This window comes from Malania oleifera, chromosome 9, assembly GCF_029873635.1.
Source record: "Malania oleifera isolate guangnan ecotype guangnan chromosome 9, ASM2987363v1, whole genome shotgun sequence".
NCBI lineage: Eukaryota > Viridiplantae > Streptophyta > Magnoliopsida > Santalales > Ximeniaceae > Malania > Malania oleifera.
Genome location: NC_080425.1, coordinates 93,429,778 through 93,457,667, shown reverse-complemented (window position 1 = coordinate 93,457,667; position 27,890 = coordinate 93,429,778). Strand labels below are relative to the sequence as shown.

Below are 27,890 nucleotides of genomic sequence, written 5' to 3'. Positions count from 1 at the left end.
GATGATCATAAAATTCAACTTACAAGTTATATCATAGTCGAATTGAGACTCGAATTTTTATTCTCACACACTATATTTTTTTATTTTAAGAGTCCCACTTCGAAACTTTCATTTGAATTTCTATAAAATTGAATATATTAAAATATAAATATTTTCATTCTATCTAAATCTACTGCACATATTCTACATATGGTCTCATTATGTTTTTTCCCATCTCAAATGGCATTCAAATAGACTGAACAATTCTGAAGGCCGAAAAGGGCCCCAAAAAATAATTTGTTTCTTCAGGGCCCAAGTTAGCGACGCAGCCCAGATAACTACGTGGTGCGACGCAATTGGTCTTCGTGCATCACAGAGCCCCTCCATGTACCAGCTGAGCCCGTTAACAAAACCCTCGTTAACGCATATGGAGAAAGGAAAATGAACATGAACAGAGAGAGAGAGAGACCCACGCACTCTTACGCGATCCCTCTCTCGATCTCATCCCTCAAATTCACCTGAAAACCCAGCAGTTCTCCCTCTGCACCCCAATTCTCAGATCCATTTCCATTATCTACCAATCAATCAGTCAACCAATCACTTCCGCTTCTTACTCTCTCTCTCATCATGGCGTGCATAAAGGGCGTCAGCAGATCGGCGTCGGTGGCCCTGGCGCCGGACGCGCCGTTCCTGGCGGCCGGGACCATGGCGGGGGCAGTTGATCTGTCGTTCAGTTCGTCGGCGAACCTCGAAATCTTCAAGCTCGATTTCCAGTCCGAAGATCGGGACATTCCGGTGGTGGGCGAGTCACCAAGCTCTGAGCGCTTCAATCGATTAACGTGGGGCAAGAACGGATCCGGCTCGGAAGAGTTCTCGCTCGGGCTCATAGCTGGTGGCCTCGTCGACGGCAATATTGATCTCTGGAATCCCCTCTCTCTGATTCGGTACTTGTCTCCTTTCTTCTCTAATTTGAATCGAGTTATATAATTCAGCAAGTACTGATAGGATACGAGTTAACTAGGAGTATTATTTGGTGATAGTCGGTGTGGTTCTATCTTTGGAAGAAACTGAATTTTGTTTCATATGAATTGAATTAGGGTGTGATTGGACTTACGCTGAATTTGAATGGCTCCATGGCGTTTTATGTAGCGTGTGAAACCATGATTCAGAGAAAACTAATGGGTGGAATTGTCGCTCATTTGATATTTTCATTATGGGCCTGTTTGCATTGACGAATGTGTATATAGAATTATTTGTAGAATGCAATGGGGAAATTCAGTATCCAGCCAAACGCATCGTCAGTGCAAGGTCCCTCCATGGTGACTTAGACTGTGGATTATTGTACCCCTCTGACAGTGCTAACTGCTTGGCTTGGTTCTTTTAAAAAAATGTTTTTTTTTTACCTGCAGCACATTTGTCTTTTTACTTTGAAATTGATGGAAATGGGTCGATTGAACTTGTTTGCTTATTCTCTAGAAGAGAGAACCCTATTTTGTTATCGCCTGATCATTTATTTATTATTAGAAATAATTAAAACTAGATGACACTGTATAAAAATAGATTATGTATAAAAGCAGAGCAAAGATCTCTCTGTGGTCTCCAAAACTTCAATCCTAAATTTTTGTGATTTTGAATTGAAAAAATAAATAAAATTAAAAGAATCAATCAAGATTTTTTTTTTGCAATGAAATGAATAAATAATAAATTGAACATTTTTTATAATGATCACACAATTTAAAACATGCATTTATTGGAATAATTTCCCAATACAAATTAGTCCTTAAATTCATTTTGATTATAATGACCTATACAATTTAAGATATGTATTTATAGGGCTCTTTTCAAAAAGTCATATTCCATGGGTTAGATTTATATATTAATTGCATTTTTTTTTTTGGTTCAAAAGATATCTTAAATAGGTCATTTTTATTTTGTATTTTCATTCAAAATCACATTTATAATTAGATACACGCTTTTAGTTGATAACGTGATGACAACATAGTTTAGTAAGTTGTTAGCATTCCCGACAATTTTGCAAACATTCATCTTAAATTTTGCGTGGTGCTCTTTTGTGTCTCACATATCAGGCTTGAGTGATAATTGTGTGAGACTCAAAAGAGCATCACATTGGATTTGTGATACAATGCTTGTGGAGTTTTTTAGGAAGGTTAGTATTTTATTTTTATTCATTTATTGAATGAGAAAATTAGTGAAAACAAATTATATACTTTTACAATTTATTTGTTATGTCTTAAAATTATTTATTTTGTAATAATGTGTAAACGTATATATTGCATAGTGCAACAAATTAAATAGTCAAAGATCCAATGCATCGCGTAGGTCTCTACTAGTAAATAAAGAAATTAGATACTCCAATAAGTATAGCTTTTCACTGTTTCATGTCTTGTGTTCTAATTTTTTTCACATCTTTGGTTCCTCAGTTTAAAATAGCAAGTGCTGCATGGTATTTTTAGTTTGAAGTAATACATGTAATTGGACTATCAGTGCAATTATTTACTTCAGGCCTTTGTTTTGTTTCACATGAATGTACCTTAATGTTCTAGTGGTAATATCTGTTGCTAATTGTGTGGATGCTTCTTCCATTATTGTGAGGCTTCCAATTTTTTATTATTGAAATAAAACTACAGTTCTGAAGAAGAAGAAGAAAAAGAAGAAGAAAGTGAAAGTGCTCTTGTTGGACATCTTTCGAGGCACAAAGGACCCGTAAAATTCTGAAATCTTCTGCTATTTTCACTGATTTTTCATTTCCCAGACACTTGGATGATACTATCACATGTTTGGTCCTGCATTTTTCTTCATTTCAGGTTCGTGGTCTGGAATTTAATACTATTGCACCAAACCTACTTGCTTCTGGTGCTGAAGAAGGTGAAATCTGTATCTGGGATTTGAAAGCACCAGCAGAACCTTCTCATTATCCACCTGTTCGGGTATGTATCCATTTTTTGACATGTGGAGCATGCATAGCATATAATCCCCACACTAATTCTTTGCTTATCAATTAATTTTCCTCTTAAGTATGTATTTAATGTCTAAATTTCCATTCTGATAATTATTAGATTCACCTTTATAATACAATAATGGGAGAACCCTGAACCCCCTTTCTTTCGGAGTTAGGAATTATTTTCTTTCCATTGTTTGTAAGTGATTGTTGAGGATCAAATGGAAGCAGATATATAATAAGAAAAAAATTATGGGGATGTTTGGTGTCATTATTGTTTTCTTTTTTCGTTTCTGTACAATAAAGAAACAGATTATGACAACATGTTTGTTTATGTTGCTAGTTTCCTGTTTCTATTGTTATTTTTGAACTGGTTTTGGATAAACTGAAAAGTGGATTATTTTTGTTTTCACTTGCTTTGGCAACATGTTGCCTCAATATTTTGATATATAGAATTAATATTTGTTGATCAAATCATTTGATTTATTCATAATTTTAGTTAAAAATTAGAATAAAATGATCTTGTGAATTTTAAAATACTATTAAAATAAAAGTGTTCTTAAAATTTCTAATGTTTTGAAAAAAATAATGTCATTTCAAAAATATTTTTATTATTTTCCAATTGCCATGTACCATGAATTTTTCTTATAGCACCATAAAGTTAGTTTTGAAATATTAATAATTAAGTAAATTTGTGCTGGATTTTTTTCGTGCCAAATTTGCAGCGGGATACAAGGCTTTGTATTGGGGATGCTTCAGAGTATTTCTTTTCAAAATCTTTCTTTTCCAATTTATGAAATCCACAAATCTTAGCCCTTTCCCCGTACATAAATCTGTTTGGAAAGCAAAGATTCCTTTTAAAATCCAGGCCTTCATTTGGACCTTAATTCTTAACAAGATCAACACAAATGATATGCTACAAATAAGGATGCCTTACAAATTCCTTAGTCCAAGTATTTGTATGCTGTGCAACGAGTCTAACTTGTTCATTCATTATGAGGTAGCAAAATGCATGTGGAACAATTTGTTTTCAATGGAACTCTATTTTTATTTTTATTTTTTTCTTTTTTGGTAGAGGGGATCTATTTGAGACCCATTAACTCTATTTGAGACCCATTGGCTTGGACTGCGGAGTGGAGGTGGCCCTTATGCCCTGTCTCCTACCCAAATTCCCAACATTTGAACCTAAGATTTCTAATAAAAATGTCTTTCACTCTGAGTGTTTGGTTGTTCCCTAGGGGACTTAATATTATCTTAAGAGGAAGATTATGAGTTAAAGGACACCTAATTGAGTAAAATTAGGGTTTTTCAATTAGAAAACTGTAAGAAAGGCCATTAGTGAAGTACAGAGTTGGATGTAAAATTTTTGAACCTTAACCTTTGTCTATTTAATTTTTTGTGGCTGTAAGTTTTCTCTTAAGCAAACGATAAATGGTCACATGCATGCTACCATAAATGGGATGTTCTTCCCATGGGCTGGATGTTGAAACAATTTGTTTACTTCAAGTGTTCTCTCTTAAACTTAAGGTCCAGGGTTCAGGTCCATTTGTTTACTTCAAGTATTTTAATATGTCTACTTCAAGCATTTTAATATGTTGGATCTAGATGCACTTTGATTTGATTCAGGTCTATTTAATCGTGGGTCATGGGGTGGGATTTGTGTAATGTTCTTTAGGTGCAATTTGTGCCAGTCCCTTTCTGGTTGCTATCTGAATTTATAAGATCAACTTAAGGCGTCTGCTATAAATTGTGAGATCATTATGCAGGGAAGTGGATCTGCTGCTCAAGGTGAAATTTCCTTTTTGTCCTGGAATTGCAAGGTTCAGCATATACTGGCTTCCACTTCTTATAATGGGACAACTGGTGAGGAAAGAGTTGTGTGTTAATCCAAGTTTTTCTTTTTCCCTTTTTTGAGGGTGTTTTTGTCTCAGTAAGTGTGAAGGTTTATTTATTTATTTATTATATTAGTATTGAATGTTGAGCATTTTCAATATTTTCAGTGGTTTGGGACCTGAAGAAGCAAAAACCAGTGATAAGGTAACTGTGGATTATTTTTCTAGTGTTTTCAAAGTACACTTGTTGAAAGGCTTGTGAATCTTTGGTAAGCTGACTCAGTGTTCATTAATTGGCAGTTTTTCAGATTCAGTTAGAAGACGGTGCTCTGTCTTGCAATGGCATCCTGATGTTGCTACTCAGCTCGTTGTTGCATCAGATGAAGATAATTCACCATCTCTTAGGGTAATGACTTTGCTTGTGTTGTTTCACTTTATTATTACATGATTTGTTAATATTGGTATTTACACTGACAATTGCAAGCAGCTTTGGGATATGCGGAATATAATGACACCAGTAAAAGAGTTTGTTGGGCACACTAAAGGTATGTTATTTTGTGAAAGGCGTCTTCTTTGTTATATTTTTCCTTCAAACTTCGTAGGCTTAATTTAGCTCCTTTGTGGCTTTTGGAAAGGAACTTGTAAAAAGGACCTGGGGAAAGAACTTCTAAAAAGGACCCGGGAAAAAGTAGTTGATTGAGATTGTAAACATTGTTTGGTCCTTGTGAAAAACGAGCTCTTAGAAAGAAAAAAGCGTATTTTAAGCGCTTGGTAAAAAAGTTGTGAAGTGCCTGAAATATTAAAATGACAAATGGATACGTATTCTAGTGAACGTATTAATACATTGATAATTTTGTCATACTTGAACAAAAAAGAGGACAAAAATGGAATCGAGTAATTTGTTATGAAAAGTAGCTTTTAGCTTTTAAAAGCATCAAATTCATAGCTATTAAAAGTTTCCCCCATAAATCTAAAAGCTGACTTCTTGAAAGCTGAAAAAGCTGTTTACCAATTGTGTTATACCCAGGATTTACTTTCGAAAAGTCAAGACAAAAAAATTGGGGGTGGAGGGACTCACCCTTAATATTTTAGAGTTTATAGCGCTTAAAATTTATCTAGAAAAAGTCAGTTGTGGTGGCCAATTTAAAATTATAAGAACATAGCATATGGTATGTTGTTTGCTTCTATATTTTGGATCAAATGAGAAATCTGGATTGGAGAAAATGGGACAAAAAACAAAGAAAAGAAAATAAAGCTCCTGGCAAGCGGCATCATCAAAACCAACTCGCCCAACTAAACCCCTAACCTGAAAGAGCAAACCAGATTCTCATCCTGTCCAACTCAAATCTGGGAGGACCATCTTGTTGTACAAAACTGGCTGGCTCAAATCCGCCCGACCAAACTGTCCAGCCTAAACCTGCCCAGACCTTCATTCAAACCCCCCAGATGTCGAGCTGATGGTTGGACAATTCAGTTCTAAGTAAGGTGTATAGATAGAGGAGCTTCAGTTAATAGTTTCACTTTGAGTTGTAGTTTAGCTCCATCTTCTGGGGAACACTCTTTACCAAGTCACGGAAACATACGTTATCACTGTTATAGAATGAAAACTTATAATGAAATTGCTTAGAGGTAGAGTTTAACTCCATGTTTTTAGGTGCTTTATGATATGTTGCTTCTGCTTTATAGTTTTCTGCTATTACGAATATTTTGTAACCTAATGGGATCCAGTGATTGTGCTTCATGCTGCCTTTGCCAGAAATGACATTTACTACTGCTATTGTCGTGAAATGCAATGTGGTCCAAGATATTCTCTCTGTTATCCTGGGTTCCAATGTATGTAATTTTACTAATTTAAGCACTTTGGGGTATATGTATTGAAACTGATAGAGGATACAAGTTCAGCTTGGAAGCACATGATCAAGAATTGTGGGAATTATTTCAAATTTTTGGATTTTTGTTGAAATTATTGAACTTTTTTCAGTCTGTATTTTTTTAGAGAAAAATTATAGATGTATTAGGCAATCTTTAATTTTTGAGTATCTTTGAATTTACGGAACTACTGGTATTTATGATTTTGTTCGAGTCCCGACTATCATAATCTTATAGATATCTAGTTGTGAGAGATTTTCAATTAGAGTTGAATAATGTGGATTGTTTTGGGTTTTCTTGTTGCTTGTGAGAACATGAGGTCTTACTAAGAAACCTTGCATTTCGACAATGGGAGGATTTTTTTATTTCCTGGGCTTCACCCGGGCACATTGATTTAGTCTTTTGTTGTTTTGGCTATTTGGCTATTTTGTGCCTTTATGTGTAGCTACTTGGTTTGGTGGCTCTAGTATCTTTTGCACAGGAAGGTCATGAGTGGTAGTCATTAGAGTTTGAGCACGCATAATATCTCTTATCTACTACTGACAGAGTAAAATAGGAATTTTAATGGTGGCCAAGTAATTATCTCTCAGGCCATAATTGTCCAATAGGATTCAACTTGTGAATGATGTTCTTAATTTTTGTAAATTTTGAATTCGAATTGTAAGATTCAACGCGATCTCTAAAATCTGTTTGCAATAGTATATGTAGATATATATCTCTGAATCAACATTAAAAATGAAATGTATTGATGAAAATTGAATGATCATGTGTCTTAATATGCATACATGCAGATGCATATATGAATGCAAAGTATCCTATTTGCTAGAAAGTTGTGGAAGTAACACTAGTTCACCTTTGAGATGTCAAAACTCAAATACCTCTTTATCTAAATGCTTCTAGTTCTAGCTTCTGAGTAAACTGTTCTTGAGGATAAACAAATGCAGACTTTATGAGATTGCTAAACTCTTTAGAAAAAGTCTCGGAAGCTAAAATCTTTAAACAATTCGAAAGAGAGCTAAAAAAAATAGAGAAAAATTGTTTACTTTTGATTTTAGAGGGCCTTGGGAAAAGTTTTCTAGGCTTTTTGGATTAAAAATGGTGAATTTTGAATTTTAAAAATATTTGCGGGGGGAACCAATTGTCTTATAAATCTGGGTTTATATTTGGCTAATTATTGGATTGCGAAACGTATAATTTGCACTTTGAATTATAAAATTTGAATTGAGAATCACAAGATTCATGGTCAATTCTTGCTTATTTTGGTTTTACTATTACATTCGAAATATGCTATTGAATCGGATTGAAACATACAATTTAAATTGAGAATTTTATGATTTGGACAGCTGTCTTAGGCCTTGTTTCGTTATCAAGAGTGAATGCAAATGGAAGCATGATGCCCATATATTTGCATGTTTGGTTACAAAGAATGGGAGTGAAATAATGTCTTTTACTGGTTTTTGACTGACATGGGAGGATGAATATGGCTTGGGTTCTCATTTCCCATGTATTTGGATGTTTGTTCAACTAACTCTTAAGCCTTCTCAAAGTACAGTAGGATGTCTGACTTTGACATGCTAGATCTAGCCACACACATAGCGGAGAGAAGATATCCATCTTCATTGCTATGTCTCTGCTTAAGTTTAATTTTATGAAAATTGAGAATTTTAAGGGTTTTTCTAGTTGTGGAAAATATTTTCCATTTTTTAGTTTTTTAAAGAACTATAAAAACTTCAGTTTTTTTTTTTTGTCCAAGATTTGTGTTGAAATAGCAGAAAATACAGAGTTTCTTTAGTTGTCCTAAACACTTCTTTGTTTTTTATTTCTGGATTTCAAAATAATTACAAAAAAGACTACTTGGTTTCCAAATATTCAGAAATTTATAAGGTAATATTTGGGATCATGCATTTTGGGGCTTGGATTTGGAGTTTGTGTGGAATTGGAAGAAACCCAACACATAATCCACACAAATCAAAGTCAAAGATCTGAATTTTATGCTCCTATACACAAAGTAAGAAGTTATAATTTAGAAAATAATAAAATCATGCTTACAGATTTTCTGTATAAATTTAGAAAATTGGAAAACAAGGTGGCATTTTTGTAATTATTTGAAAAATTAGAAATGGAAAATGAAACTATTTCCACAAGCAAATAGTGGCATAACCTTTATTGTTGGTCATTTATTCTATACTAATGTTTTAAAATTGAAAAGTTGACTTTTTTTTTTTTGTGTAATTCTTTTTGAGAAACTAAAATGGAAAATGTAAACTGTTTTCCACAGCTAAATGGTCTTGAAGTTATGAAATCAAAGTTATCATATTTAAAATTGGATTGAATTTGTTAAGGATATTTTCTTAAATTCATTGTCATATTTCTATTCCTCAGTATTTACCAAACATAATTATTCCCATTTCAGGGCTTTGTTCTGATTCCTATTTACCATGCATGATATTGTCATCATGTGGTTTCATTCCCATCGCCTAATACTCATTATGATTCTTACTTTCTTGTTCCAATTGATTGATTTCTGGCATCCAAATGAAAAGCCTTAGTTTTGCTGATATGGTCACTTTTAGTAATCCCATTTTTCTTGCCATTTCTAATATTTGTTTGCCATATGAATCATGCTTGCTGTATGCATTTGTGTTTTGGTGACTAGCTTATGTTGGGAAAATGTGGATTGTGGAACTCATGGAAAATTTTGAAGCATTAAGCATACTACAAGTAAACAAATTAACTGCACTAATTTATTACCTTAATATTGTTCACAGAATTATTTACACTAAAAAATTGATTCAGAATGGTCATCTTCATAGATTGAGATGCATCTTGTTCAGCAATTTGCCAATACAACATTCCATTTATTTGGAGTCTTGGATCTACACGTCCCCTTGTTCAGCATTATCTGTTTTTAGTTCTGAATTAAGCATGCAGGAAATAAGGCAGTTACCATATTTTGAATCAGGATAATCCAAAGCACAGTTTTAACCTGTAGGGGTAGGTGGCACAGTATATGAATGCAGCAATATTTTTATTATTCTTTTTTTTTTTATTATATAATATATATTTGGGGTGATCTCTTTCAGATTCTTGGTCATTATTATTCAGGGAACTAGTATTGATTTAATTTTGATTATTAAAATTATTTTTCTTGCTTTCCAAGCATTTTAAGTCTGTTAAAGGCCCATATTTGTCAGTAATTGAAGTGCTTATGTTGGACGTTGGTTTAGCCTCAGGGGAAGTGCAAGTTTTTTTGAGAATTACAGTTGGATGTGGATGAGCTTGGTGATTTATTAATAATTGCTTGCACAATGAATGATTGGACTTTCATCATCATACAGGAATTTTGTATTCTTTGTTAAATTCATCAAATCAATTGTACTTTTTCTCTGTGTGATGTTTTGAACTGAAGTCAAATTTATACTCTGCAATATTTCTGCTCATAGTTATGTTATGCTTAAAACTGATTCCAGCTTTTGCAATCTTTTAAATCCACTTTTGGGACCGTCAAATTCAAAGCATGCTTTGGACATGGTTTTTTTTTTTAAACTGATGTTATGTTACGCTTGTAGTTATGTTACCTTTTCTTGATTATGTTTTCTGGATTCTAGATTGTTTAATTATAGAAAGGTTTTATTTTTTACCGATTGTTTAAATCAGTAAGGATTTTGGATGGTATGTGTTTGCGGTTGTACATTATTTAGGCTAAAGCTTCAACTTTTCTGTTATTTCTCCACTGCAGATTTGCAATGCACATCCTTACATAAGTTTAATGTTTATATATTTTTTCAGAAGCACATTTCAGTATGCTGTGGACATGTTTTTGATTTTCCATATTTTCTTGGCTGTTTTTCAGGTGTAATTGCAATGTCGTGGTGTCCCACTGATAGCTCCTATTTACTTACCTGTGCCAAAGATAATCGCACAATCTGTTGGGACACAGTTTCTGGGGAGGTAGGTAGTAAGTTGTTGGGATTTAGTTTCTTTTCTGCCCTATTAATGTGCGAGTCTGTGTTTATATTTTGTTGTTTATGTTTCATTTTGATCGTTTTCCCCTTCTTTGGGGTATGATTAGCACATTGCAATACAGTTATGCTATTTTTTGTATTAAATTGTTGCAGATTGCTTGTGAATTGCCAGCTGGGACCAACTGGAATTTTGACATACACTGGTATCCAAGGATACCGGGAGTCATATCTGCCTCTTCGTTTGATGGAAAAATAGGCATTTATAATATTGAGGTATGTTGTGCCCATATTTCTGGGTGTAGATAGTCATTTTATTACCTAAGAATTCCCGGGATGATTAAAAGGCTGTTGAAATGGAGGAATCTGGTTGGTTGAATCTACTTGTATCTTGCAGTTCTACCATAGTCACCTCGTGTTTTGTTGTCATGCATATATTTTAACCATGACAACGATGGTGACGACAACGACGATCTACTATTATTATTGTGCAACACTGCAACTAGGCTTTATCAGAATAGGGTACATTGAATGAACAGTTCGTGCCTACTTTATCTGTATTCCATATAAGGCTTATCAGAAATGGTAGAAGTCCCAGCAGTGAAACTTGTCTTTTGGGTAAAAAAGCTATATGAAAGCTAAGCTTTGAATTTAGAAAGATTCTGAATGGAAACACTGAAATGATGAGCTTTTAATTTAACATCGTGAGGGGGGCATAATTTTTTACAGGGACCTTAATGTATTCATTTATTTATAACCTATTTTTTGTTTTTTTGGGGGGGGGGGGGGGGCACCATGGCACCCCCCCTCTCTCTATGACATGGAGTAAAAAGCGGGTGCAAAAGCCCTAGGGGGTGCCCCCAATGAGTCATTTGCACAAGTGAGTTTAGAACTAATTCCTACATTTAGAGACCTTTTTCTAACTTTAATTTAATTTAATTTTTCGTATTTAGATTTCATATGCCATGGCATGAAATCACTGTAATTTTTTTTCAGGGTTGCAGCAGATACGGTGTTAGTGAGAGTGATTTTGGATCAGGTAATGTAGTTTTTAGCTCTACTTCAATATTCTTTTGCTACAGATGCCTATTTTCTGGCAGGAATAAAAGTACAGTTGCACTAGCTGATCAAATTTTGGAGGGGCTACTTAGATTGATTGTCCATAAAAAAAGTATGGTTGCGCTATGCCTGGTGTTAATTATTGTAAACACTATGCATGTTCGTTTAATTATTACTCTTAACTTTTTAACTTGGATGTGTTTTGAAAAGTAGAAAATGCCACATTGGAATTGCTTCTCAAGGGTCTACTTAGTATTTGGTAGGCACTTTTTTGGTATGTGATCAAGTAAGGAAGATACAATTGAGATGGTTTGGCATGTTTAGAAAGATTGTGACTAAGATTGTTATGGAGTCCTTGATGCAGTCGTGTGAAGGGGTATGAAAGATTTTTTGATGGACATGGATAGCGGTAATAAGGAAATATTATGAAAAGCAAAGGCAATGGAGTAGTCAATACCAACCTTACTTTTAAACTCATTAGTGGATGCACGAGGAATCCCCAAGACATTGTTTGAAATGTTGGTGGAGTGAGCCAAGCAACCTCGGTAAAAAAAGAAAAGAAACGAAAGGCATACGAGATGTATCCTGTGAGTGTTAGAGATTCAGCAATAAATTCTAGGCCAAACCAAAAGGTTGAAAAGTGAATTCTGTTCTTTGTTTAAATAGTTTTCCATGTCCACATCCACTTATATTTTATTCAAAATTCCAAATTTTCCCCATGTGTTCTTCATTACTTGTTTTCTACAGTTTCCTTTTTTTTAATGTGATATCTTATGAGTCATTTGTGTTCCTTGCTTTATCAATCTTCCACATCCACTAGCCCATTTATTTTATTCAAAACTCCTTTTTGTGTTCTCCATTGCTTGTATTCTCTGTTATTAATTTTTTTTTCCCAGTGAGATATTCAGTTTTGGGCATATTTTGTTTTCCTATGCAGCACCTTTGAGAGCTCCAAAATGGTATAAACGTCCAGTGGGGGTCTCTTTTGGTTTTGGAGGCAAGCTTGTTTCACATCGATCTAGGTCCTCAGCTGCGGGTACTTCAGCTGGAGCTTCAGAGGTATTTTTAGTTCGTGTGCTGCTACTCTGCTCAGTTTCATTAAATTTATTTGTTTATTTCCTCCCCTATCTATTCCAGGTTTTTGTGCATACCTTAGTTACAGAGGACTCCTTGGTGAATCGCTCATCTGAATTTGAAGCAGCAATACAGAATGGGGAAAGGTCTTTGCTGAAGGTTTTATGTGAAAAAAAGTCGCATGAGTGCGAGTATGCCTTCTCTACAAAAAGAAATGGTTACATTTTCTTTTCTTCCGCATTCAAGTAACGGATTGACCAATCATGGTGCATATTTTGGTTTCGTTGTTTGAATAGATCCGAGGATGACAGAGAAACATGGGGCTTCTTGAAGGTTATGTTTGAAGATGAGGGCACAGCAAGGACAAAGCTGCTGACCCACCTTGGTTTTAGTGCACCTACTGAAGGAAAAGATGCTGCGCAAGATGATTTATCCCAGCAGATAAATGCACTTGGTGTCGATGAAAAAGTTTTAGATAAAGACGTACATGTGGGGGATAAAGAAACTGCCATATTCCCTTCTGACAACGGGGAAGATTTCTTTAACAATCTTCCAAGCCCTAAAGCTGATACTCCTTTATCATCTTCTGGTGGTAACTTTGTTGCTGAAGATGCTGTTCCTAGTGGGGAGCAAATGCAACAAGAATCGGATGGGCAGGATGAGTGTGCTGATCCATCCTTTGATGATGGCATTCAGCGGGCTTTGGTGGTTGGAGACTACAAGGGGGCTGTTGCACAGTGCATATCTGCAAATAAAATTGCTGATGCCTTAGTTATTGCTCATGTGGGTGGTGCTTCTTTGTGGGAGAGTACACGGGATCAATACCTTAAGATGAGCCATTCACCTTACCTCAAGGTATTTTCTTCTTTAGAGAGACAGGACAGTTTGCGAGCCACTTTATAAAATTTTGGATCTATATTATGATGAAATATTTATGACAACTGTTATACTTTCGTAGATATGATTGAAGGACTAATTTTTGTTAGAAGGACTTCTCTCATAAGATAAGGGGTTTTTGCTTTCAGGTTGTTTCTGCAATGGTGAATAACGATCTCATGAATCTTGTGCACAATAGGCCCCTGAAATCCTGGAAAGAAACACTTGCTCTTCTCTGCACTGTAAGTTTTTTAACTGCTGTGGAAGAAGATTTTATGTAATACTGTGGTCTCATTCTATATTCAAGTACATATTTTTTGTTCCAATTTACAAAAATGAAGGCTTCAGTATTGGAGTTGTCATTATTTTCATTTTTTTTTTGTTTTCAAATTATTTGTACTTTCCATTCCATTTTTACATACTCATGTTTATTAATGTTGAAAATTCATTAGTTGCAATAACCTGTTTGTAATGTGCACAGATTAATGCATTAATGTTTGCAATAACCTGTTTGTAATGTGCACAGATTAATGCATTAATGTTATCTTTGCAAAATTTTATGCTTGATTAATTCATTCTTGGTGTTATGGAGGAGAAATTTTTGGATGGAACATTGAAATATCATTGGTTATATTCAAGGCTATGCAGATGCTTTTCTTGTAACATGTTAAAATGTGGGCTTAAGGATTGATTACATCTGCTTATCCATCCAAGAACTTGGCAATAAAATTTCATTGATTCTTTTTTGAATCAATCCTACTTATTTTTGTTTGTCGGGTCTACAGGATTCTTTCAATTGAATGTTGCTGCAAACAACAGTTTAAACCCTTTTTTTTTTTTTGGGTTATTTATTTTTATTTTTCTTTTCTTTTTCCTCGTGCTGATGAAGCATGCACATGTACACAAGGGGGAGGGTGGAAATCTTAAAGTTCCTGCATTTATGTAATACAAGTTCCTATCATATTTATTCTTAATATGTCATTAAACAGTTTGCACGTGGGGAGGAATGGACTTTGCTTTGTGACACCCTTGCTTCAAAACTCATGGTTGCTGGAAATACACTGGCTGCAACCCTCTGCTATATATGTGCTGGAAATATCGACAAAACAGTGGAGATCTGGTCCCGGAGTTTGGCAACTGTGTACGAGGGGAAATCCTATGTGGACCTTCTTCAGGTAAGTATGATACTACTTCAGAAGCTTGTAGACCATTTACTCTATTTATGGAAGAATTGACAGGTTTAATGTGTGTCCTTTCAGGACTTAATGGAGAAAACTATTGTCCTTGCTTTGGCAACTGGGCAGAAGCAATTTAGCACTTCTTTGTACAAGCTTGTTGAAAATTATGCAGAAATATTAGCAAGTCAGGGACTACTGTCAACTGCTATGGAGTACTTGAAACTTTTGGGGTCCGACGAATTGTCTCCTGAACTTGTCATCTTACGTGATCGTATTGCTTTCTCTACTGAACCAGGTATGTGGTTTTGGATCCCCTCCCTCTAGTTGGAGCCTAACCCGAACGAAAATGCTGTTACCATTTTATAACTTCAAATAACCATATAGTTGCTCATGGGGATGCTTTTACTATTTTAAAATTTCAAATGACACAACTGCTTGTATGCCATATCCTGCCCATACCTTGATGTGTCTTCTGTAGTTCCTAGATGCTGTTATGTCTCTGGTCTAATAATGGGGAATAGTAAATATCAGTTAAATTCCTTTTTAACTTGATAAATGCTGTGCCAAATAGGGGAATTGGTTATCTATATAGATTTAGTAGCATTTTATGAACCTCATATATATAGTTAAAAATATTTGCATATACAGTATATAAATATCTTATGTATAAAAGAGGGGGCTCCTTTGGTGTAACGTCTGATGATGTGCATGCTACAAAATAAAAGTGATGTATTAGTGAGGACAAACACAAATTTTTTAGAATTTTGTTTTACTAATATTGTATAATGCAAAAGTTTAATACTTGAAAAATTGCCTATCAAATTTTAGATAGGAGTTTGAGGAATAGCATGTTTATTACTTTGATCTGTTTTTTGTATTTTTTTCCCCATGATTTAAAAAAAAAAAAAAAAAAAAAAACTATTTGGGTGTCTTGTGAGGGTATTTCATGAAGTCTGTTTGTTCTAACGTTTTCGTAAGATTTTCTCACTGGTGCTTCTCTATCTTGATTTGGGTATAATGATATATCCTTTTATAAACTTTTTGCTATAATTAATAAAATAAAATCAGCTTTTCGCTGGTAGAAAACACAATAAAATTGTACATCTGTTTAAAAGATTAGAAATTAGAAATTTGCAATTGTGTATGGAGGGTATTCAAAAAGGTTAAAAAAACATGATGAAATCTATAGGAAGGAATAATAATAATAAAATGTTTTACGCAACATTCTTATGGAAATTCATTTGGATGTCAAAAATTACGTTTAATGCGTAAAATAATCGCAAATAGGAACTATTTTGTTTCTTGTAAGTGGATTATAATTTTTTTTTTTTTTTTAAAGAAAAGTAATTGCTAGCTAGGAAAACTAAAAATGTGTGTGCATTCATGTGCTTGTGCTTCCACTTAATCCTTTATACTTCTTTAAATGCTGTTCTGTGTTTACTTGAAAACTAAGGGACTGTTTGTCTAAAATTATGAAAATGAAAACCTAGAAAGAGAACTAAAAGACAGGAACAAAAGCTAAACTGAGAACCAGTTAATATTTCTAAACTAAAACAAACTCAAAAAACTTGATTGACCAAATGCTCATTTTTGTCCTTGAATCAAACAATAATTGAAAATATGCTTAAAATAATATAAGTACAAATTTAAAACTATTATAATAAAAGTAGAATTTATTAAAATTATTTTACATAATTTTTATATTTCAAACTCACTTTTTTAGTTCTGCGAAAGCAATCCTACTATACATGACAATTGAAAATTAGTAAAAGATATTTTAAAGGACTTATTATTTTTTTCAAAACTTTTATTGATAATTTAATTTAAATTATATTTTAAATTCACATGGTTATTTTATTTTAATTTTAATTAAAAATTATGTATTGCATGATTGAATCACAAAAAAATTTTTTGGCGATTAAGTATTTTGGCATTACGTTGTCAAATCTAAACAACTGAAAATTTTAAAATCTGTTTTTCAGTTTTTTTTAGAGCAGATGAAATTGACACAAACATAAAAAAAAAAAGAGCAACATAGACAAACACAATGTCATAATGCGTTTCTTCACCACACAAGCAAAAGCAGAAATGATTCCCAACAGTCCCCAAGTTTTTATTTATTTATTTTTTGAGCCAACAATACCATTTCTACTGTATTGTCCCAGAATGTGCTCCTTAAAAGAATCTGTAATTTTTTATGCTGCAGTATCGAAGTTTAGTGGGAGGAGCCATGAAATGTTGTAGGCAGAAGCTTTGTTTCCATCATTAAAGTCAGCACCTGATGTTTAAATTGTAGTTCTAATGCCTGTAATGGACTAATAAAGATGAAGTATAGTTTAGAATCCTTGATACTTTTCATTAGCAATGGATTTGATCAATTTGAAAATGTGCTGTCTCAACTCCTGGGATTTTTTCTCACATCTAATCCCTGATAGAGGGATATCTTCTCCACTGCAATGATTATGAATGCTTTCTGAAATCTGAACACAGTTAATCTTGATTTGATGCTATTGATTTCTGATTACTATCATATTTTTTATCTCAAACATGAGCTTCTATGTATAAAAGCATAAAATAATGCATTTTGTATCTGTACCATGTGGCATTTTCTTGTATGGTTTGGAAGTTTATTGTGTTTTTGGCTTATGGTAGATTGTAGTAATTCTCTTATTTTACACCGAAACAAAATGCTGATGGTTGTACTGATAACATGTTGAGCTCAATGAGGCGTAAAGTGAATATGATGCACTGTGCGCCAAGGCCTCCTTTCACTGCTGTATGTATGTTCTTAGTTGTCTTACTGCTTTGTTGCTCAACTTTGGGGTCAAACTGGAGTAGATGAATAGTTATCCTCGACACAATTTGCATCAAATGAAAAGTGGATTTTATTAGTGCTTGTCTCCAAGTATATCTTGCTTTTTTTTGGCTGAGAAAAATTTATTAGTAACTAACAAAAAGGATATAACAGGGAGGGGACAAGAAGTCCTCTGAAGTACATTGTTGTCAAAGAAACATAAGAGAATGGAAAACAAGAGAGACAAGTATATCATGCTCCGCAGGTTAATTTTTTCTGTAGTCTGCTGAATTTTAAATTTTATTGCAGAGCCTAAGACTGTGTCTTTTGAAAACTTTCAAGCACAGTCTGGAACAGTATATGGTGCTGGTCAGTCAAATTTCGGTGTAGTTGAGGCATCTCAACCTTATTATCAGGTTCTCTTTTAGATGATAGAATTTTCCTTTTTCTTTTAAATTGCACTCCTCCACCTTTCTGTGAATGACACTGGATTGTCTTCCTCTTACGAAATAGTGCTTTCTGTTGTTTAACTTTTATTTCTTCTGATTTACCATGGATGGTGCTTTATGCTCCTCTTCTCCTCTTAGGAAACAGTTCCATCACAAGTGCAGCCGAGCGTTCCCAGCAGTCCATATGGTGAAACTTATCAACAACCTTTTGCTTCTTCATATGGCAGAGGATATGGTGCTCCTGCTCAATATCAGCCGGCACCGCAACCTCACATATTTCTACCTTCCCAGGCTCCTCAGGTTCCTCCGGTATTGTTTTCGTCATTGAACTCATTTTTCAATGGATTGGAACCAGACAGCGCATAAAAATTTGTCGCCAAATATCGCTTTGCCATAATTATTGTTTTCCATTTGGTGTTAAGGCTATTCAACTGAGTAATTATGTGGGCATAAAAATGAAAAAAAAAAAAATTTAATAGAGTGCATAACGCCCCAAAGCTGCCAGGGTTTCAGGGAGGGCAAGATGCATGGCTTCAAAACCTGGACCAGAATGGCCAGTCCGATGACGTTCGACCAGAAACGGTCTCTTGTCTGGTCTGGTTGATTTCTAAAACCTGGAAATGAAACAACTTGCTAAAACCTGGATGACTTGGAACCAGTGCAAATTGGAGTCAGGCACGGGTCGAACCAGTGCAACTCACAAAGCCTTCCAAATTCCACCTTTTCAATTGTGAAGCCCTTAATTGCCGGTGTGACCTTGTCGGGGCTTGCCGAAGTTGCCATCGAAGAGGCACTCCCCCAGCCTTAACCGCTGCATGTGATTCCTTGAGTTTACTCTGAGGGAGACTCGCCAACAGAGAGAGGGACCAATGTGGTCCTCCTATTACACCGTCCCATCCAATGAAAATACTCAAACAATGAGTATCACATGATAGGGCCCACGTATTTTCACTATTTAATGTATTTCATTGGATGAGAGAGTCTGATGAGAGGATCACGCTGGAGGACCTAATATTTTCTCAATCAACCCACTACATTTAATGCATATCAATAAATATCTTATTTTAAATAGGAAAGATCTGAAAATGGGAATTTGTCTTAAATGCTCTTTTCTTTTGGCTTTTCAAAATTTCACCTACCCTCTCTCATAAGCATTTAATTCATTTTCATAAATATATTATTTAAAACATTTTAAATAAGAAATTTAGAATTTATTTTGAATACCTTTTATTCTGTTTTATTTTATTTAATTTTCAAAAGTATAATTTTTTTTGAGGTGGCATTTAGGTGAAATGCACTTTCTACTTATTTAAAAAACAAAAAATAAGTATAAAATAAGAACAAAAACAAAATATATGTGATATAGAATATGTTTAATAATTAATTTTACACATTCATGTTTTAATTATGATATAAACTATGTATAACTAGTTTATTTTTAAGAATATTCATATTGAAATCATGATAACATCACTGGTTCAACCAATGGATTGACCCACTGATTGGACCAGTTCACTTCACCAGGTCAGTCACCAGTCCGGTTTTTAAAACCATGGTAAGATGTATCATGTATGCAGTTATACATTCATGCTTGAAGAGACTGCCAGATTTGGATGTAATTACTTGGGATACTTAAACATATAATGGTTTTATAAATTATGCTTGTTGGCTGCTTGATTCCAGCATTTCAGCTCTCATGAATTGGCTGGTTCAATTGTGGACTTAAAAGCACAACTCTGAAGCATATTTTTAAGTACAGCTCACATCTATAAACAATGTTTAGTTCGTCTTTGAAGACATTTTATGCAATTTGATATGTTTATATTTGCTAGGAACCAATATTATTAGTTTTCATTTGAACCTTTTATTTACTATTTTATGGATCACAGTTCCCTCTTTTACAGAACAGAAACTATTTAATCAGGATGAGGTTCTATTCATTTTCTGTTTTTTTGTCTTCTCCTTCAGGCCAACTTTGCTACACCTCCTATTACCACTCAGCCAGCTGTGAGACCCTTCGTCCCTGCAACACCACCTGTGCTGAGAAATGTGGAACAATATCAGCAACCCACGTTGGGTTCTCAGTTGTATCCTGTCCGTCTTTTTTTAGTTTCTCAAGCTTCAGTATTCTTGACGTTTTTTTAGTAACTAGTACTAAAACTAGCATTTTTTACAGCAAACTGGTAACCCTGCTTACCAACCACCTGGAACTGGTTCGCTTGCCCCTGCCACGTCTCATGTGGGCCCAGTTCCTGGCCAAAAGATGCCCCAGATTGTGGCCCCTGCACCAGCACCAAGGGGATTTATGCCAGTTATTAATTCTGGTGTTGCCCAAAGACCTGGAATTGGTACATTGCAACCAACAAGTCCAACTCATCTGGCACCAGTGCAACCAGCCATAACACCTGCAGCTCCACCACCTACAGTTCAGACGGTTGATACTTCGAACGTACCTGGTAATCTTAAAAACATTTAAATCAGTAATATGTTGCCTTCTAACTTAGATTATGCAAGATTCACCTCTCTAATTTAGTTTTGATTATGCTTTACCTTTTTTGGCAAAAGTACACACTATACCTTCAACATTTGAGGGTGTTATCATTTTGATCCCCCTTGCATTATGATGTTTTCTATTAACGCCCTAAAGTGTCTATTTACCATCATTATAGTTCCTTAACATTTTAGTTCTGGGGATTAGCACCTTCGTTTTTGTATTAAACTAAACATTTATTAAAGGGGAGAAAAAGAAGTTATAACAAGGTGGCTAAGGCCTCCTCTAAAAAAAAGAAAAGCACAAAGAAGATAAAGAATTCAACAACACCACAAAATGAATACATCATAACATCAAAGCTTGCTACCCTCTTTGCAAATCAATCGAAGAGATCCCTCTGAAGAAGCCATTGGTGGAGCGCCACAGCAAAGTGAGGAAGGCAATAATTGCAAAAATAGAACGCTTCTAAAGACAGGCCCTCCTAAGAAAATGGACCAACCCAGTGTTCGCCAGAAACTCCTAATACATTATTCTAGATACTCCAAGAAAAGGGACAATGTAATGTAAAAAACAAATGAGAACAAGTCGTTGCACTCTGATAGCCACATGCACATCACATTATACCACCTTATTTGATCTTGTCTTTTGAATCAAATCATTATTTTTATTAAGGACTTTAGTCCAAGTGAAAACCTTCATTTTGAAGGGAATCTTAGTTTTCAAAATAGAATAGGAGGGGAGAAAAGCCATTGCATTGGGAGTAAGAGCTGACTGAAAAGGGCTTGCAGGAAAAGTTCCCAGGAGCATGAGTCAAGTGTCCAAAACCCAATTATTTTTACTGCCCTAATGTGGAATTATTGCCGAGTGAGAAATTGGAAGAGAAATATAGGAGAGGAGAGGGGAAGAAGGAAAAATGAAGAAGAGAGAAGGAAGAATATACACAATGAGGGAAAACACATAACCGATTCGGTTTTTAAATTCATCAAAAAACTCCTCTTACATGGCTTTCCCACCCTACTCATAAGAAAACCTAGAGATGCAAGGAAATTACTAAAGACACAAGGAATAACAAATGATCGCCTAGAAACATATTACAAACAAACCCACAAATGCATACAAGGCTACTAATTAAGCTACACACACATAATAACTACTAATTAACTAAACACATTTGGGTTTAGGATTCGATAACCCTTGACCCTAATTTTTCACATTGGTTGCCTGCTTCCTATCTTACATCACCCTCCCCAGAGAGCAGTGAAAAGACTCAAATATGCCTAAAAATGGATTTATCATATATCTCATCATTCAAATACCTCACAAGATGAAAATCCCTAGGCCCTTATGTAATTAGCATTCTTACTGTAGTCTGTTAATTAAGAACGAAGGATATTATTTTTACAATTTATTGTTTAACTTAGTGTAGGACATGAAACAGAATTTATATATAGAAAGAGAATTGAGAGAATTAGAAGAAGAGAAAAAAAAGAAGCAGCAGGAGGAGGACAGAACCAGAACCGAGGTGGGGAAGGAAGAAGGAGAAGAAGGAAGAAGGAGCCGGTGGGGGGGCAAAGAGAGAGACAAAAAGAGGGAAACTGCAGCAATCTGATTTAAAATGATAACTGTCTATAACTTACATGTCCAGCACTTATACCACCACTACTACCAACACATATATATAAAACCCCCAATAAAACAAGGAATAATAAAATAACCCCGAAGTACATAAATACACAAAATAAACCTAAATTAGTCAAAATTCTAAATTAACGAGAAATATCCCAACCTAAAATAATAGTCTTAAGATACCGAACAAACATCTAAAGTTCTCCATTGGTGGTTCTCCATCACTTAGCTTTAATATTTATTTATTTAGGAACTAGTAATGAAATGCTGTCATTTTTGTGTCACTAAATGGATCACAAACTATCATAGTTTAAAATTTTATTTTGTTTATTTACTCTAGTTTGCCTTAATATATGTGGATTTGGACGAAACATAGTACAAATTTGTATTGCATTTTATCCAAGTCCACACTAATGCAAATCCAATGCCCAAATTTTGAGCTCCCAAACACAGATTAGATTGGGTTTGGTTGGTGAGAAGCGGATAGAAGAGAAAAAGAAACAAATAAGAGAGGAGAAGACAAACTATATCTTCTGTATGTTTGTTTCAACAGAAGAGAAACATATGAATAAATCTGTTTTTTCCTTGTTTAGTTCAACTTATAGGAGTGAAAAGAAAAGAAGCTGTATATTCTTATTTTAAAATATTAACCTTGTAAGAAAAGTATAGGATACAGTATCTGAAGTGAAGTTTTTGTTTTCTAAAATTAAGACAATGATACAATTTTTTTTTTAGATTAATCCAATTGCACAAGAGCAAATTAAATGCAAGCCTATATTCACATTGAACTCTGTGATTGCAAATTTTAGTTGGCTATATTTTTTTTTCCAGAAATGGTTCAACCAGATTAAAATATAAAATAACGTAGATTATTTATTTTAGGTTTTTTTTGTTGTTTTTATTTTAGGGGGCATAATTATCTTACAAAATTATAAGTTGGCTTCTCCTCTTCTCCAAATGTGTCCGATTTGGCAAGGGAGAAAAAATGGGCCTTTTCTCCTCTCTTTCCTCTCCACTTCTTTCTCTTCTTCCATTTTTATGTGAACAAAACACGAGAAGTGGAGTGAAACTTTTTCATTTCTCCTCTTTTCTCCACTTTCTACCCAAGTTTTAACTTTTCTTTACACCATAAATTTTATAAAGATAAAAAATCTCATCAAATGATATCATTTAGTCGACTAATGAATTACATTAATGATCCTTAATATTAAAAGGATTAACAAGTAAAAATTTAAAAAATTAGTGTGTTTATTGCAGAAGTTAGGATGCAAAGGGGGGGGGGGGGGAATTACAGCTCCCTCAAATTTGTTTTGATCAGCAAAGAATTAATTTATTGATAAGGGAAAAGGGCATCAAGGGGATGCCAATCAAGTACAACAGATAAAATTAAAGCAACAAAACTGTCAATGTAATGTGTCAAGGAAATCAAGAATTACTAAGAAATCCCTCCCAATCTTCTTACTGTATCAATTAGAAATCATAGCTAGCCAATGATCTTTGTAACCTGAAGATTGGAAGAAGTTCCCTCGAAAGTTCTATTCTTCTCCGTCCAAACAGTCCAGAAAACAGCAAGGAGGATGAGGGAAAGGGACTTCCTTCTGACCTTATTTGCTTGGATCCCATTCCAAGCCCATAACTCACCCTCCACCAAAGCAGTAATGATCTGCTTCTGCTTGACCATGGAGATGCCCAAGATCCAAAATTTTCTGGTCCAAGTACAATACAAAAGAATGTGGTAAACCAATACAGCTTGTTCAAGACAAAGAAAATACCTATTCACAAGTGGTAAGCCCTTTTTCTGAAGGCTGTCGAGCATAAGGATTTTGGCAAGAGTTGCCTTCCATGCAAAGAAGGCGACCCCAGAGGGGGCTGGAGTTTTCCAAATGGAAACCCAAGCGAAGTTAGAGCTGTGATCCGCCTCCGCAAACGTACTTTTGCCTTTTGTTGATCTCTAACAAGATTTTACAACCTCCACCCCCACCCCCATTCTTTTTGAAGCACTTGAACGGGCAAAAATCTTTGGTGATAAAAAAATTTAATACTGTATATCGATGTTGACATGCTGCAATTTTTATGGTGCATGTGTGAGTTTTTGTGTATCTTTGTGTCCTATTTTTTTTCCCTAATAAAAAAGAAATAAAAAAGAAAGATTTTATCTGGTGTTTTTGGAAAGTACTCTCAGTTTTAAGCGAACTATGAATGTTGTTGGTGCTGAGAGTGCTTTGTTGCATGCTCGTGTCTTCCCCAGTTCAGGTGTCTGAAATAGGTATGAATTTTTTACATTGCTTAGAAAGCATACCAAAAATATGGGTTGACTACAATTGGCAATATGGCCATGAAGGAATCAGCGCAAAGGATGGAATATGGAACATTTGATAGCTTGATATTAGTTACTGCTTGGGAAAAAAACATATCAGCCAACAGGAGGCCCCCTACCACATCAATGGTCTGGATAGAGCGTCATATATGAAGTTTACTTCCTATGCTGCATTAGGGACAGGGTTTGGGGTGTAGTATCCTATCCACCGGACCAGGGTTGTCTCACTTCTGGTGAAAAATCTTTTTAATTACATATTTATATGAGCTGCTGTCTTTGTCATGCATATGGGTTTTTTAATGATCTATATTTTTTCCTGTTTTTTTGTCATCTTATATATTTAGTATCATTGTTCATATGCTTCAGCCCAACAACGACCGGTCATTTCAACGTTAACAAAACTTTTCAATGAAACATCGGAAGTGCTAGGAGGTTCTCGTGCAAATCCAGCCAAGAAGCGGGAGATAGAAGACAATTCGAGGAGAATAGGTGCTCTGTTTGCTAAACTCAACAGTGGGGACATTTCTAAAAATGCTTTGGAAAAACTAGTTCAGCTTTGCCAGGCTCTGGATAATGGTGACTTTGGTACTGCTCTGCAAATCCAGGTACAATCTTGATATTTTAAAATTTGAATGCCAAAAACATGTTTGGAAACATCATTTAGGGTGCGATTGCTTTGGTGGCTAGGCTGGGCTAGGCTAAGGATCCTTTGCCCATGTTTGGTGCAACACACAAGTGGGATTGGACTGGCCCAAGGGACCGTAGCCCTTTCATGTTGGATAAGGTTGGGCAGTTCGTCCCCACCCCCACAAAACCCCCCACTCTGCTCTGCATAGGTATGAGCAAATCGTCATCAGGGCTTGACTGAGATTGGCGTTGTCACTGTCAGCTGCCAGGTTGTTGCCGCTGCCTGCTGCTTGGACTGCCTTCACTCTCTTTGCCACTAAATCAACCAACTCCCATTATCTCCTTGGCCCATTGTCATCTGTTGCTTGGACTGCCTGCTGCTTGGGGCTGCCTTCAATCTCTTTGCCACCAAATCAACCAACTCCCATTATCTCCTTCGCCCATTGTCATCTGTTGAACTCAATGAGATTCCCTTGTCACAAAAAACAGTCAAAAAGACTTCCGAAAAATCTGGGTATAGCTGAGACAAGAAAAAGTTGGATGCAAAGATGAAATTTTCTTGTCATTGGAGCGTACCAACCTTCACAATGAAGGGAGCGTCGGGCCAGAGGTCCTACAGAGATGAGGCCTGTGTTGTGGTTGAGCTGTATGAAATTAGTGATTACAGCACCACACATTTTAAAACTAGATTCATGGAGTAAAAATAAAAAATCTAATCAACTGGGATTAGATAAGCAAATAGGGCTCTTCCCAATAACTTCAGAACAAGCCTTAGTTCCCCAACAAGGGTTTGTGTGGCTGCCATATTTGTGGAGTTCAAATGATACATGACGACAAGAAACTGTTCGATCATTTGAAGGAAACCTGAATCCTCTTCTAAACGTTCTTCTCCGAATCATTTTTCAGCAAAAAAATTGAGCCATCTTTGCCTTATCTTCACTTACAGAGAAGAAGATAGAGGAAGAAGGGATTGCAGTGGTTTCTGGAGGATAATACACTTCAGAAAATACCTTTCATTGAAAGGCTATTTAAGTCTTTTCAATGATTAGCCTATTTAATGGGTATCCCAATCCAAACATAGCAGAGGGCAATGATTATAGGTAGTCCAGTTTAGTCCGGTCCAGTGCCATAAGCCTTAGCCATTGAACCAAATGCGCCCTCAAAGAATAATGATCTAGATGACCCTGCTAAAATATTTTTTGTTAATGATCTACTTCAAGCTTTGAATTTGATGAATATGGTTTTTAATTTTCATCAGTTATCTTGGAACTTTCTACACATTCTCATCCATTAGGAGGCAGTGTCAAAAAATGCTTTTTTAACTATCTTGTTGGCTAAAAAAAGAGATCATTTAGGAACACACCCACAAACCTGTCGTATATATACCTACTGTTGCTTTTTAGCTAGAAGTTTATAAGTGGATGTGAGGTTCTATTTGTTTTTGTCGTGCAGGTTCTTCTTACAACGAGTGAATGGGAGGAGTGCAGCTTCTGGTTAGCAACACTAAAGCGAATGATTAAGACTAGGCAGAATGCGAGATTAAGTTAGAAGGGACAAACAAAATACTTCTTTTCATTCAATGCTTGGTTTGCAAATCTTTTTGCCTGCGAGAGCTCTAATGACAGCATCTATCTTCCCCCTTTTTTGTACACGAAAATGGCTCCTGTCAATTGCAGTTTCCTGGATTTGGCCCTACAGTATCATTTCAGTGTTGTGCTATTTTTGGAAGCCATTGAGGGAAGATTCTTCTCAGGACACAGTGGCTTGGCCTGATTGATTTTTTTTTTTTTTGGTTATAATTTGATATCTGTAGCATTGAAAGCAAGAGTTTTGTTATGATTCTTAAAAAGTTTTTCTTTATATTTAATTTTTTTCCCTTTTGAAATATAGTTTGCCCCTGGCAATACTTGCTTTTTGCGAGTTTTTCATCAAGCATGGTATCCTTGCATGGCCCATTAATTTGTAGTTGTACCGACTTGTGTTCTTATCAATAGTGTGTACGCTCAAAATTTAAATAAGAATGAATTCTAGTTTTCTTGGCAGCCAGAATCCTCCTTTTTGGGATTTTCGGGTGAGCAGAAAGGAATGATGATTGGCATGTTTAGATTTTGGATTTTGAGTGCTTTTACACGTTCCGTTTGCATGGTTTGATTATAAAGCTTAGAATCATGATCGAATGTTCAAATGTGTGAAGGAGAGATTTTGATCTTATGAAGGATGATATGATGGTTTAGGTCCGTATCTTATCAATATGTGAAAGATTGGACAGTATCTAAGATGGATAAAAATTAAGATGCAAGAAAGATTGTTAAGTTCCATGATTTCACATTGGATATTTACCCGAAGAGATTTTGGTTGGGTTAGGATGGTGAGGTTTATCCAAATTGGGTTGACACTTGCTATGTATCTCATGGCTAGTTTATATTTTTGTTTGGTTTTTAGGTTAGGATAATTCAATCAAATAGTTATTCATATTTTCACCTTTGAGACATTAGATTTGATAAATTTGAATAAAATGTAATATAAAATTATATTAAATTTTGTCATAATTCATTCAAATTAAAATTCAATACCTATAGTTTCTGTTCTCAAACATGTTCTTATGTTTTTTGGGTTGGAATTTTTGTTTTGATTGCCCTGTTGGTTTTTTAAAATAACTAGAAAAATGGTTTCTAAGGACTATTTTTTACCAAATTTTATAAGTAAACTAATTTATTTCAAATTTTAATTTAGCTAAAAATGGATCCGAACAGAACCAATGAACCAATCGACATCCCTATAAACGACTGAAGCAGGCG

At 35.0% G+C, this 27,890-nt stretch overlaps 1 protein-coding gene across 1 annotated transcript; it reads left to right on the top strand.

Moving 5' to 3' along the window:
• Positions 1 to 344: 344 nt before the first annotated feature.
• LOC131163963 (protein transport protein SEC31 homolog B) lies at positions 345 to 27,134 on the top strand. The gene is made up of 22 exons (XM_058120828.1): positions 345 to 923; positions 2,628 to 2,703; positions 2,805 to 2,927; positions 4,705 to 4,801; positions 4,939 to 4,975; positions 5,071 to 5,176; positions 5,258 to 5,315; positions 10,493 to 10,590; positions 10,758 to 10,877; positions 11,598 to 11,640; positions 12,598 to 12,719; positions 12,798 to 12,925; positions 13,031 to 13,589; positions 13,760 to 13,852; positions 14,600 to 14,785; positions 14,870 to 15,083; positions 17,892 to 17,998; positions 18,170 to 18,340; positions 20,000 to 20,125; positions 20,208 to 20,487; positions 24,832 to 25,070; positions 26,545 to 27,134. The coding sequence occupies exons 1-22, from the start codon at positions 607 to 609 to the stop codon at positions 26,638 to 26,640; spliced, it is 3,396 nt and encodes a 1,131-aa protein (XP_057976811.1). The 5' UTR covers positions 345 to 606; the 3' UTR covers positions 26,641 to 27,134.
• Positions 27,135 to 27,890: the final 756 nt, after the last annotated feature.

Excerpts from the sequence above, each read along its gene's own strand:
- LOC131163963 (XM_058120828.1), top strand. The coding sequence starts at position 607 with ATGGCGTGCATAAAGGGCGTCAGCAGATCGGCGTCGGTGGCCCTGGCG. Across the intron at positions 18,341-19,999 it reads AGGCTCCTCAGGTTCCTCCG|GCCAACTTTGCTACACCTCC; the intron begins GTATTGTTTTCG and ends CTTCTCCTTCAG. Across the intron at positions 20,126-20,207 it reads TGGGTTCTCAGTTGTATCCT|CAAACTGGTAACCCTGCTTA; the intron begins GTCCGTCTTTTT and ends CATTTTTTACAG.